At 33.1% G+C, this 13228-nt stretch overlaps 1 protein-coding gene and 1 long non-coding RNA gene across 2 annotated transcripts; one reads left to right on the top strand and one right to left on the bottom strand.

Annotated features, from left to right (window-relative positions):
* Positions 1-1139: 1139 nt before the first annotated feature.
* LOC123671005 lies at positions 1140-4179 on the top strand. Its single transcript, XR_006746034.1, has 3 exons — positions 1140-1196; positions 2091-2129; positions 3865-4179. It is a non-coding gene; the product is annotated as an uncharacterized LOC123671005 (long non-coding RNA).
* Positions 4180-6289: 2110 nt separating this feature from the next.
* On the bottom strand, positions 6290-6970 carry LOC123670844 (60S ribosomal protein L24-like; the record flags this gene model as incomplete). Its single annotated transcript, XM_045604410.1, has 1 exon — positions 6290-6970. A coding segment is annotated over one exon (489 nt), but the record flags the coding sequence as incomplete, so codon positions are not given.
* Between the last annotated feature and the right edge of the window lie 6258 nt (positions 6971-13228).

Genomic DNA, 13228 nt, shown 5'->3' with positions numbered 1-13228 from the left:
ATTCAGTAGTTTTTAAATTGGCAAAAACAAAAGTCGATATTCATCCAATAAATCGTTTGAGATTTAGATATAGTGAATATCATCACATTTTTTGAAATTGAAAAATGAATGAGCCCGGAAACATTCAAATATTTTTGAATAAGATTGAACTAAAAATTGGTGTAATTTTCATAAACAGTCTGTATATCCTGAAAAAAGATTTGTGATTACTTTAAGCTAAGTTATATTACAAATTATAACAAAATTTATCGTAGGATGATAGGTAAGATTAAGGAAAGGTAATTATATGGGTTAATGAATAACCAATAAACTATGAAAAGGTCTTCACCAAGGGCTCCCTTTTCGGATGGATCATGTAACTGGCCCTAAAATTTCAACATGCCTGAGTGAAACTGAAGAAATAAAGTATTTTAAATATGACGGTTAGGTTATTATTATTATTAGGATTGGGGGAAAGGTGCCCAAGATGATCCCCCTAAGCAAGAATTGACATAATTCCTTAGTTTCCTCGAATAAGATTTAATTGAGGAGGTTTCATTTCACTGCGACTTAATGGTTTATTGTGCCCCCCATCACACTGAGAGAAATCCATATTTTTTTATTGATAAAACACTTAATATTGAATGTTATTAAATACCTTGTAAACAAATATTTTATTCTCTATTGATAAACTTTTTTAAATGCATAATTTAACTACTAAAGAAAATATCAAATATAAATCTGCTGTGAGGGTTGTGAATAAATAACCTTCAAATAAGTGCTTTATCAATAAAAATATATGGATTTCTCTCAGTGTACGTAAAGCCCGCCACTCACGAAGCGTTTTTTCGAGACTTTGAACGTCAGGCGTCCAAGAGATTCCAGTCGGGCGGTCAAGTTCTTTCTCTGATTTACAGTCGTGCGGTCGTGTCCTGAGCTGCCCGACTGTAAAATTATCCGAAAGCTCGAACATTGGTGCCTCGTGAGTGGCCGCCTTAACGGCATAGAATTCAACTGGGTAGCTCCGCTCAAGAGCTCGTAAATGAAAGGGATCATCTTACCTGAAGGCATCAACTCGTACACCTTGTCCCTATATTATTAAAAGGTTATTATTCTCCTTTGACATTTCAATATCTCTGTTAATACTCTATTTCTGATCCCAGGGAAGAGAAGGAGGCCAGTTACTGATGCGGATGCAACACCGCCTCCGGCAAAAGGTATATTCCTACTGTTTTTTGATATCTTCGAAGTCCGTAAAATCAACAATTATTATCATTAGCGTTTTTTTCTGTATGGAAGCTAATTCTTGATGATTTTATGGGCTACGTAGTAATGTGCGCGCTTGTTCAAAGTAGATATCGGGATATCATTTTGGCTGAATGTTTGATGTTATTCACGTAGAAATTTTCAGCAGCGAGTCTCAAACGAATGATTGTAGTCAATCATACAGAGGTCGAACGGAAGGAGTCAGAGTGTTTGGAGATTTGAAATTATGAGGGTAGTTTCAGGGTCTGAACACTCGGAACATCTCGGTTTACCCCCATTAAGTTTTGTTTGCTCAATATTTGAGAACAAACTCCTCAGAATCTATTTACCAAATTTCACTGGAATTTTGTAAGTGGTTGATTTTGGGTAGAAACTACATTGCCCTTTTTATTTAGGGTGCCGTTGATATGAGAACAAAAACATTTAAACTTCAATATATTATCCACATCTATATTATTTATAATCAATAATTCATTAAATGAATGAAAAATATGATTTGAGATGTTTTATTTTTCACATAAAAACACCGCTCCATATGAAAAAAGGGATGAAAATTTTTTCGCTATATCAAATTTGAAGTTAATTGAGAAATTCAACTAAGTTTTCTGTTATGTTTGTTGAATTATAAACTTGAAGGCACATATGCTTATTTTGAAAACTAGGATAAACTTGGAGCCAATATTTATATTTTATTTTACCTGGAATTATAGATGGTATCCATAATATTGGGGAATTTAATTAATGCGAAATTTCGCTAAAAATGGTTTGAAAACTTATTTGAACAAGCACGCACAAGCCGCCGACTGGACTCATTTCATTAGAGCATTATCATTTTTATTTTCCAGTTCGCAGAATGGGACCAGTCTCGTCACCAATACCAAAGAGTAAGTATCAGTACTACCCATGTCGAATTATTTTTTCAAGAATTGGTCGATAAAAAAATTGAATTTACTCCAATTTCAAAACAATGAACTTACGCGAATATTCAAATCATCTAATTTTTTTTCCTACGCTCATTTCGTCATGAGTTAATGTGATTCTTATGAAAAAAATGGTGGCAATGAGAACTCACATTTTTTTGAATATTTCGGCAGAAAAAGCTTTTTTCCAAACCATTTTTTTCGTTTTCGATTCTGCAAATACGTAGCATTATAATACTTTTTGTGGTTTGGACCCAAAAATGTACAGGGTGTTTATAAGAAGAGCATGAACTTGAACAACTCATATTCATCAAAACTCAAGATTGTCAAATTACGTTTTTGGTCCAAAATAAAAACAGTGTTGCAGAATCGAAAAATTTGAAAAATGGGAGTCCTCATCAATGCCACCATTTTTTTTCATAAGAAATTTTTTTTCATAAGAATCGCATCAACTCATGAACCGTTGTGTTTTCACCCAAGGTGTGGCATTTTGCCGAAATTGTCGTCAAAAAAGCTATCTAATGATGCAATAATAAACTGGGTGTGCCATTTGAAATGAGTAAGTTGTACTCTGTTTCCGGTATAACCAGAAGTTGTAGAGCTCTGAAAATATTTCAGGGAAAAAGATCATTGTCTCAACCCCAATATGCAAATTTTCAGCTTAAAATTATCATTTATTTTCCATAAACGTCCAATAGGCCATCCTGGTGAATCGCCCTGTAGAATTCTCATTGAAGCGTCAAGTTTAAATAAATAAATACAGTTTATTCTGTTGATCAACATACAGTTCTTCTCACAGAAATATTAACAAAATATAAATGAATGTGCGATATAAATTTCTTATTACAAATTTGAATTTGTTAGTATTCAGATTTCAAAATAAAATTACACCACTAAATTTTTTCGCACATTAGCTCGAAATGTTCTCAGTGATATGGATAATCTGATGGTACGGGGTAATTTGTTATAAAGTTCTACAGCGCCATAGCTAGGTCTTTTTCTACCATAATTTGTTTTTGTGTTTATATCCAACCTGAATCTCTATTTCTTGTATTATATTGACGGATGATGTTGTTTTCCATTGTTAGGCCGTTCTTCATGAGATTATTGGTGATTTTTCAGACAAACATGTAGACTTCCTTATCTTCATTAATTACGAGTTTGTTGCAACACAACCATTTATAGAAAGTAAGCAGAGCACTATTCGCAACTCTTTCAAGTTCCTTCAGATCATTGTGATAAAACAATAAAACTGTGTCGCCTGCAAACATATAGCATTTTCCTGGTAGATTCACCTTTGATAAACACTCAACATTCAGCAGGTACCTTGGGGTATAACGGTTTTGACTTTTCTTTTTCCAGTTTATTTTACATTTATTGTATCATATTGAGATCTGTCTAATAGAAATGATCTTATAAGTTTCAAGGCTGGTCTTGATATTCCAAGTAGCTCCAGTTTTCCGATAAGCTTGAGATGATCTATTGTATCGAATACTTTCTTAAGATCTATGAATATTGTAGCAACATAATAACCATCGTCTGTTTTTTTTATTATATTTTCTACCAGGTCAGCCACTGGTCCCAGCGTTGAATTATTTCACTCGAAAACCATACTGTTCTTGAGACAATCTGAAAAATCCAACCAATCTTGTTTTTATTATTTCCTCAATAATCTTTGTAATTGTAGAATTATTTTCAGCTATGCCTGAAGGTAATGGTGAAGTGCCGGAAGAGCCACTGGAATCAGACGAAAATGTTACAACAGGTAAGGATGACAGTATGAAACTCAGTTTGCATTTTTAATTATCGTTCGAGGTTTCCATTCGGGTTCGCCCATATATCTTTTGTTAATTTTATTCCAAAGAGTTCTTCTGGGAATGTTGTACACTTCGGCAGCTGTCTGTATTGAAATGTTTTCATTTCGAACTGCATTGATTGCTCCGATTAGTGTTTTTTTCTGTATAATTACTATATTTCCTTGCATACATCTTCTTTTTGTATAGACGACCCATAATTGTGCCTGAAAATAACGCAGGTGAAACAAATTTGGTAAGTGGCAAAGTCTCCCGTCAAAGTGCCACAATAGAAAAATTTCTCAAAATATCGAAACACTCTCAACCAAATGTTTTCAGTTTTTTTTAACTACATTCTAAATGAATGTAGAGTAAGCTGCTAAAAATATTTTGATAGACCGTTCGCCATATTTTCTGCACAACTCCTAGTATTTCGCATATATACCCACGTTAAAAAATTACCAGCTCACATAACGTACCTTAGCACACCATTCAAAGTACCTCCGTTGACAAAGTCACACCGCTCTACCGTACTGAGAGAGTTCACAACATTTTCAATTCTTCTTTAGTATACAGGGTGTCCCAAAAAGACCACGTCAAACGAATCAGTTTCCGTGAATATTTTTGAATGATTGCTTCAATTTATTAACTGAAGATTAGCACAAAATATTATACTGGGACCCCGAAAAAAAAATTTTTAACTCTCGTTTTGGAGAAAGTGTTTTTTTGTACCGAATTCGATCTGAAATGGTGTACAAAAAAGCACTGGACATTTACTGCATATTAAGTTGAAAAGTTGCCTATTCTATGAGGATTTCGAAAAGGAAGAATACAGGTGATAACCTAATTCAGAAAAAACGATATTCAAATGTTTATTGAAAATGGAACATCTCCGTGAAAATCTAATTTTGTCACCTTTTCCACAAATTCAAGCTAAATGAACGAAAAATATAATCAATAATACAATGTTTCTACCAATAATGAGAATTCCTCTTCATTGAATGATATTGATATAGAAAAATTACTCAAAAAATATCTTCACTGCTAGAAAAATTATATACTTATATATTTTTATTTCAGTACCAACTCCTTCAGTCCCCGAGCTCGTCCCCGAGGTCGTCCCCGAGGTCGTCCCCGAGGTCGTCCCCGAGGTCGTCCCCGAGGTCGTCCCCGAGGTCGTCCCCGAGGTCGTCCCCACCACTGCAAGAAGTAAGTTTTATGTTTAAATGTTAAATGTAAATGATACAATGCTTCTATCAATAATGAGAATTCCTCTTTAATGAATGATATTGATATAGAAAAATTACTCAGAAAATATAATCACTACTGGAAAAATTATATACTGTAACCACTATGCCAAACAAAGCAGCGGCAATAGATCGAAGAAACACAAAATACATTTTTTCTGAAATTTTTCAAGAATTCCTCTACTTTCACAGGGCAAATTCTGGTCTGATCCGTCACATTCCCGAACTGTTTTCGGTCCGAAATATTTATTTTTCCATTTTAGGCCGTTTTAATTCATTTCTATTCGTTTTTTATAAAAGTTCACTTTGGATAATATGCAAATTCACGCTTAAAACCAACTTACCATGTCACTACGATTAACGAATCGATTGTCAAGGAAATGATTTCAAAGGCAATAAGTGCAGCTACAGAGTGAAAGCTGGTATACCTTTTACCGGCGACCGGCACCGAAAGGTTCTGTTTTCTCGCTACTATGGAGGAAAGAGTAATTGCTGGCTGAAACTGGTAATTCTGTTCGAAACATTGAGCGTGAAAGATGTCATCGTCATCATCTGATGATATGATTGCCCTAGATTCAGTAGTTTTTAAATTGGCAAGAACAAAAGTCGATATTCATCCAATAAATCGTTTGAGATTTAGATATAGTGAATATCATCACATTTTTTGAAATTGAAAAATGAATGAGCCGGGAAACATTCAAAATTTTTGAATAAGATTGAACTACAAATTGGTGTTATTTACATAAACAGCCTATATATCCTGAAAAAAGATTTGTGTTTACTTTAAGGTAAGTTATATCACAAATTATCACAAAATCTATCGTGGGATGATAGGTAAGATTAAGGAAAGGTGATTTATATGGGTTAATGAATAACCAATAAACTTTCAGAGGTTGTAGGTTCTGATTTAAAATATTTTATTAATGAATCATCACATAATTTATAAATCTATATAATCTGTTATTGATAAATTTAATACCGAAGAATTGTTTTCTGGAAGAATATCAATTCTGTTCGGCCGGCCGATGATTTTCCACAAGCTTCTTAAAGATCCGGATTTTATGTTATCGCTTTTCTTTTGTGTGTAACATAATCGATTCATAAAGAAGACAAACAATAACAATTTTTCACATTCAAATTAATTTTTAATTCTGAAATATATTTCTTTATTCTTCAGGTTTGAGAAGGTCTACTCGGGCCAGTAGGTCACCAGTCCGATTCCAACGTGAGCAGCTGGAAATGAGTACAAGTAAGTTGAATTATTGAGGATCTTAAATTAACGTTTGCCTCCTACACGTGGTGCAGCCTTTTCTACATTTTTGGCTGCTTTCTGTTTAGGTGCAGCTTTGGGTTTAGGTGGAGCGGCAGCCCTCTTGGTAGCCTTTTGGCTCTTCTTCTGCTCTTTGACAGCCCCGATGGCTTGTTCTCCCTGAGCTTTCCTCACTTCAGGCCCTTGATTTCTCTTAGCCATAATGCCATTTAGAGGAGCTCCTACAATAGCCCTTTGGAATTTTTGAGTCCTCCTGGTACGTTTTTTGGTAGTTTCCTCCTCTTGACTCTTCTTATGTTTCCTTCTGTAGAGGATGGCCCATGTTACTTTCCTTGGATTCCTCAATAAATGGTTCTGTTTTCTCGCTACTATGGAGGAAAGAGTAATTGCTGGCTGAAACTGGTAGTTCTGTTCGAAACATTGAGCGTGAAAGATGTCATCGTCATCATCTGATGATATGATTGCCCTAGATTCAGTAGTTTTTAAATTGGCAAAAACAAAAGTCGATATTCATCCAATAAATCGTTTGAGATTTAGATATAGTGAATATCATCACATGTTTTGAAATTGAAAAATGATAACGATATGTTTTTTCAATACACCCGAATGAGCCCGGAAACATTCAAATATTTTTGAATAAGATTGAACTAAAAATTGGTGTAATTTTCATAAACAGTCTGTATATCCTGAAAAAAGATTTGTGATTACTTTAAGCTAAGTTATATTACAAATTATAACAAAATTTATCGTAGGATGATAGGTAAGATTGAGGAAAGGTAATTATATGGGTTAATGAATAACCAATAAACTATGAAAAGGTCTTCACCAAGGGCTCCCTTTTCGGATGGATCATGTAACTGGCCCTAAAATTTCAACATGCCTGAGTGAAACTGAAGAAATAAAGTATTTTAAATATGACGGTTAGGTTATTATTATTATTAGGATTGGGGGAAAGGTGCCCAAGATGATCCCCCTAAGCAAGAATTGACATAATTCCTTAGTTTCCTCGAATAAGATTTAATTGAGGAGGTTTCATTTCACTGCGACTTAATGGTTTATTGTGCCCCCCATCACACTGAGAGAAATCCATATTTTTTTATTGATAAAACACTTAATATTGAATGTTATTAAATACCTTGTAAACAAATATTTTATTCTCTATTGATAAACTTTTTTAAATGCATAATTTAACTACTAAAGAAAATATCAAATATAAATCTGCTGTGAGGGTTGTGAATAAATAACCTTCAAATAAGTGCTTTATCAATAAAAATATATGGATTTCTCTCAGTGTACGTAAAGCCCGCCACTCACGAAGCGTTTTTTCGAGACTTTGAACGTCAGGCGTCCAAGGGATTCCAGTCGGGCGGTCAAGTTCTTTCTCTGATTTACAGTCGTGCGGTCGTGTCCTGAGCTGCCCGACTGTAAAATTATCCGAAAGCTCGAACATTGGTGCCTCGTGAGTGGCCGCCTTAACGGCATAGAATTCAACTGGGTAGCTCCGCTCAAGAGCTCGTAAATGAAAGGGATCATCTTACCTGAAGGCATCAACTCGTACACCTTGTCCCTATATTATTATAAGGTTATTATTCTCCTTTGACATTTCAATATCTCTGTTAATACTCTATTTCTGATCCCAGGGAAGAGAAGGAGGCCAGTTACTGATGGGGATGCAACACCGCCTCCGGCAAAAGGTATATTCCTACTGTTTTTTGATATCTTCGAAGTCCGTAAAATCAACAATTATTATCATTAGCGTTTTTTTCTGTATGGAAGCTGATTCTTGATGATTTTATGGGCTACGTAGTAATGTGCGCGCTTGTTCAAAGTAGATATCGGGATATCATTTTGGCTGAATGTTTGATGTTATTCACGTAGAAATTTTCAGCAGCGAGTCTCAAACGAATGATTGTAGTCAATCATACAGAGGTCGAACGGAAGGAGTCAGAGAGTTTGGAGATTTGAAATTATGAGGGTAGTTTCAGGGTCTGAACACTCGGAACATCTCGGTTTACCCCCATTAAGTTTTGTTTGCTCAATATTTGAGAACAAACTCCTCAGAATCTATTTACCAAATTTCACTGGAATTTTGTAAGTGGTTGATTTTGGGTAGAAACTACATTGCCCTTTTTATTTAGGGTGCCGTTGATATGAGAACAAAAACATTTAAACTTCAATATATTATCCACATCTATATTATTTATAATCAATAATTCATTAAATGAATGAAAAATATGATTTGAGATGTTTTATTTTTCACATAAAAACACCGCTCCATATGAAAAAAGGGATGAAAATTTTTTCGCTATATCAAATTTGAAGTTAATTGAGAAATTCAACTAAGTTTTCTGTTATGTTTGTTGAATTATAAACTTGAAGGCACATATGCTTATTTTGAAAACTAGGATAAACTTGGAGCCAATTTTTATATTTTATTTTACCTGAAATTATAGATGGTATCCATAATATTGGGGAATTTAATTAATGCGAAATTTCGCTAAAAAATGGTTTGAAAACTTATTTGAACAAGCACGCACAAGCCGCCGACTGGACTCATTTCATTAGAGCATTATCATTTTTATTTTCCAGTTCGCAGAACTAGAATCATGGGACCAGTCTCGTCACCAATACCAAAGAGTAAGTATCAGTACTACCCATGTCGAATTATTTTTTCAAGAATTGGTCGATAAAAAAATTGAATTTACTCCAATTTCAAAACAATGAACTTACGCGAATATTCAAATCATCTAATTTTTTTTCCTACGCTCATTTCGTCACAATGTCCTGATGGTTTTTTAATATTTTGGGTCCCTAAAGTATATGAATAATACCATATTATATCTTATTATCTCTTTATTGCAAAGAATCTGCTTGTCGGCATTTTGCGGATTCCATTAGTCACTGATGCGTTGAAATTTTCACTCACAAAGGTAGATCAGTAGGTTGAGTATTTTCTGTTGAAATTTTTCTATTTCACTGAGAGAAGTGTTTATTTGATATTATCGAAAATGCATTATAGTTAATAAATCATTTATTGGATATATGGAAAAACAAATATTAGTTTCATGGAAATAAATAATTTATTTGAAGTCCCACCAATAATCATCATTTATTATTACATTTCATTTATTTACGCAGAAACTTAAAAAAATAATGCTGAAGAAATATCCATTTGAAGGAAAGAAATATCGTTGAGGTTAATATATCATTGAGTAATAATTAATAAACCTTATTTTTATGTTATATGTATCCATGTTGAATAAAAAAAAATATTTCAATTCAGTAATGGTTAACGTATTCCTTAGATAATTATTTTGGTTATTTCTATTAACAGAATGTTAGGATCTGAGAAGAACCGTTTGTCAAATTAGGTAATTTTTTAGAGGTCATATTGAGGGTATTCGGGTTTGAACCCTAGTCATCTGTCCCCTCTAACCACTGTTCTTCCAACATCACTAATAACTAAGCACCTACAAACGAACCTAACCCAAAATTCAGTACAGACGTGTTAGCGGCGTTCAATAAGTCCATAGTAACACAGATTTTATGTTTAAAAAGGAAATTCAAATCAAAGGAAAAGTTCAAGGACAGATCCTTCAAGGAGATGCGCTTCTCTTTTTTGAGGGATGTGTCCTTAAACTTTTCCACAGATTGGATCGCTAGAATTATGTTAGTTTGTTAATTATTGATGAATCCTATATTCTGAGTGAATAAATTATTGAATTCTTGAGTTTATAAATAGCAAATGTTCGTTAACTAAGTTCATATGAATTATTTATAACCAAAAATTATTAAATATTATCAAATACCTTGTAAATAAATATTTTATTCTCTATTAATAAATTTTTTTGAATGCATAATTCAACTATTAATGAATATATTAAATATAAATCTGCTGTAATAGTTGTGAATAAATAACCTCCAAATAAGTGCTTTATTAATGAAAAAATATGGATTTCTCTCAGTTTTTATTCTTTATCATGTTCCGTGTATAACTTTTAATGTGAGTTGCATGATCTCGAAACTAATCAAATTTATGAGTTAGCTATGTTTTGGAAAACTTCTTTAGAAGAAGGAAAATTGTTGCAGGCGAATCTATACAAATTTCTTACTTTTGAATAAAACAGTTTACAATTCGACATGGGAAAATCAAAATCAAGAAGTGTCTGAGAAATCAAAGGACATTGGAAACGAACGACCAATATTTTTTTTTGAATATTCTTTCTTTAAAGTGCTCAGGTCTTGAATGCCACTGTTGAATTCGTAAATGTGAAAAATCCGACTAGGGGTTCCGTAAAAGTTTGGTGTATTTTTTTCGTTAATTTTTAAATGAAGATTAATGAAATTTCTTTGCATAACAAAATATAAAACAAGTCCTCTGTTGAATCTTTTCAAATACAATCGTCAAAATGGAGCAATGCAATTCGCGTGATTTTATTGAACAGTTGTTCTCATTTAGCGAAATGAAGAATTTCGATTCCTTTGAGTGTTTATGGAATGACCTATTCTTGGTAATGTGCTAATGTAAATGAAATATTCATTTCAGAATGTTTCCTTAATACGCTATTTATTCTTTTTTATAGAAAAGGATGAGAAAGCGATTGACTTTTCTCGATGGAAGCTATTATGGAAGTCGAGGTTATCCGACCTCTCCACAATAGCCGAAGTTGGTTAGTAACATAAACTGGTAAAATAACTCTAAGCCACATTTTAAATCACTAATGTGATAATATGATTCAGCAACTACCATCTGCACTGAGAGAAATCCATATATTTTTATTAATAAAGCACTTATTTGGAGGTTATTTATTCCATTTGATATATTAATCAATAGTTGAATTAAGTATTCAAAGGAGTTTATTGATAGAGAACAAAATATTTGTTCACAAGGTATTTGATAATATTTAATATATTTCGGTGATAAATAATTTATATGAACTTACGTTATCTCCACAAATAACATAAATTCAGTGTCAACAAATTTTCAACTGGTAGTTAATGAACATTTTCTATTTATAATAATAATAATATTAATGGTTTATTCATGAAAATACATTCAATAAACTCTATACTACTGTAGAGTTTTATAAAAATATAAACTGTGCACAGTAATGAATAAACTCTTGCAAGAATTCAATAATTTATTCACTCAGAATATAGGATTTATTAATAATTAACAAACTAACATAATTCTAGCGATCCAATCTGTGGAAAAGTTTAAGGACACATCCCTCAAAGAGAAGCGCATCTCTTCGAAGGATCTGTTCTTGAACTTTTCCTTTGATTTCAATTTCCTTTTTAAACATAAAATCTGTGTTTCTATGGGCTTATTGAACGCCGCTTAGCACATCTGTACTGAATTTTGGGTTTACATCGTTTGTACCTGCTTAGTTATTAGTGTTGTTGGCAGAAGAGTGGTTAGACTGGTTAGAGTGAATAGATGCAATCAAGATGACTAGGGTTCAAACCCGAAAACCCTCAATATGAACTCTAAAAATTACCTAGTTTTTCAATCGAATAAGCAGCTTTATTGAATAAAAGTATTCGTAAATGAATATAGTGTGATCTTTAATGATTATTATTGGTGAAAATTTAAATAAATTCTTTATTTCCATTAAATAAATATTAATTTATCCATATGACCAATTAATGATTAATTGTTCATTATGCATTTTCGAGAATATCAAATAAATACTTCTCTCAGTGTTGGGCGGCAATTTGGTTAGCGAAAGTTCTGATTGAGAGGCACCCATTCAAAATATTTCACCAGTATATAAGATGAACGAGATAAAAATTATATACCCATTTGTTTTCGTAAACACTGCGCACCTGACAGACGTCTGTTCTTTATCATAGAGGACCTTTGAATTAACTCATGCAAAATTCGAGTGGATATTCAAAAAAATATATGAATAATGTGAATTACAAACCACATTTTTTCTGGCTAGATATGTATTTCCCAGATGGCGATCTATTCAGTATGGTTTGCCCCCACCTTAAGTATAATCGTTTCTGCCTATATTCATCGCTGTTCTTGAATATCCTCTTATAAATATTCTTTATGATGGTTACAAATTTAATTGATGGTCCAGATTTTGAACAATTTTTTTTTTTCTAGATCCAGAGACAAGTCAATGTAAACCAGTCGTGCTCAATTGTGGTGTGCACATATTGGCCGATGTAATAATACATAGGCCAATGGACTGGGCCGGCTTGGACGAAGTGGCCAATTTGTCGATACCTAGACCAACTCCCACAAAAGGTAAGTTAGGTACTAACGTTTAGGTATCTACTATGTCTAGTTGTGACATTTGTAATTTAGTGCCTGAAGCAAAGAATTTTTGGGCGTCCTTGGTTAAAAAGCATCAATAGCAACATGATTTTCCAGTTGTTGGAGTATCATATGGTAGATTGTATATAGCCTTCAAAGCTCGATTTTGCAATATTTGTACCCTCTGTAAATTGCTGACTGATTTATTTGACCACACACCAATCAGTATGCCAGCACAGAATGAATATTCGAGTAATATAAAGTCTTTTTTGCTTGCTTACTAAGATAGGGACTAACTGCTCTCATTGTTCCAATAAGAGGTGTAAGTTTACGTGACAAATATTCTATATGTTCGGTCCATTCCAGTTTTGTGTCAATATTCAATCCGAGGTGGGTGTGCAAATTTTTTTGATTGATTTTGATTCCATTTATTTTGATATTCAGCGGCTTTGAGGGTTAATTTTTCTGTTTGAAAAGGAGAG

The sequence above is a fragment of the Harmonia axyridis genome, chromosome 1 (genome assembly GCF_914767665.1).
Source record: "Harmonia axyridis chromosome 1, icHarAxyr1.1, whole genome shotgun sequence".
In the NCBI taxonomy this organism is placed as follows: domain Eukaryota; kingdom Metazoa; phylum Arthropoda; class Insecta; order Coleoptera; family Coccinellidae; genus Harmonia; species Harmonia axyridis.
The sequence above is the reverse complement of the archived record's forward strand: the minus strand, read 5'-3'. Positions and strand labels throughout refer to the sequence as shown.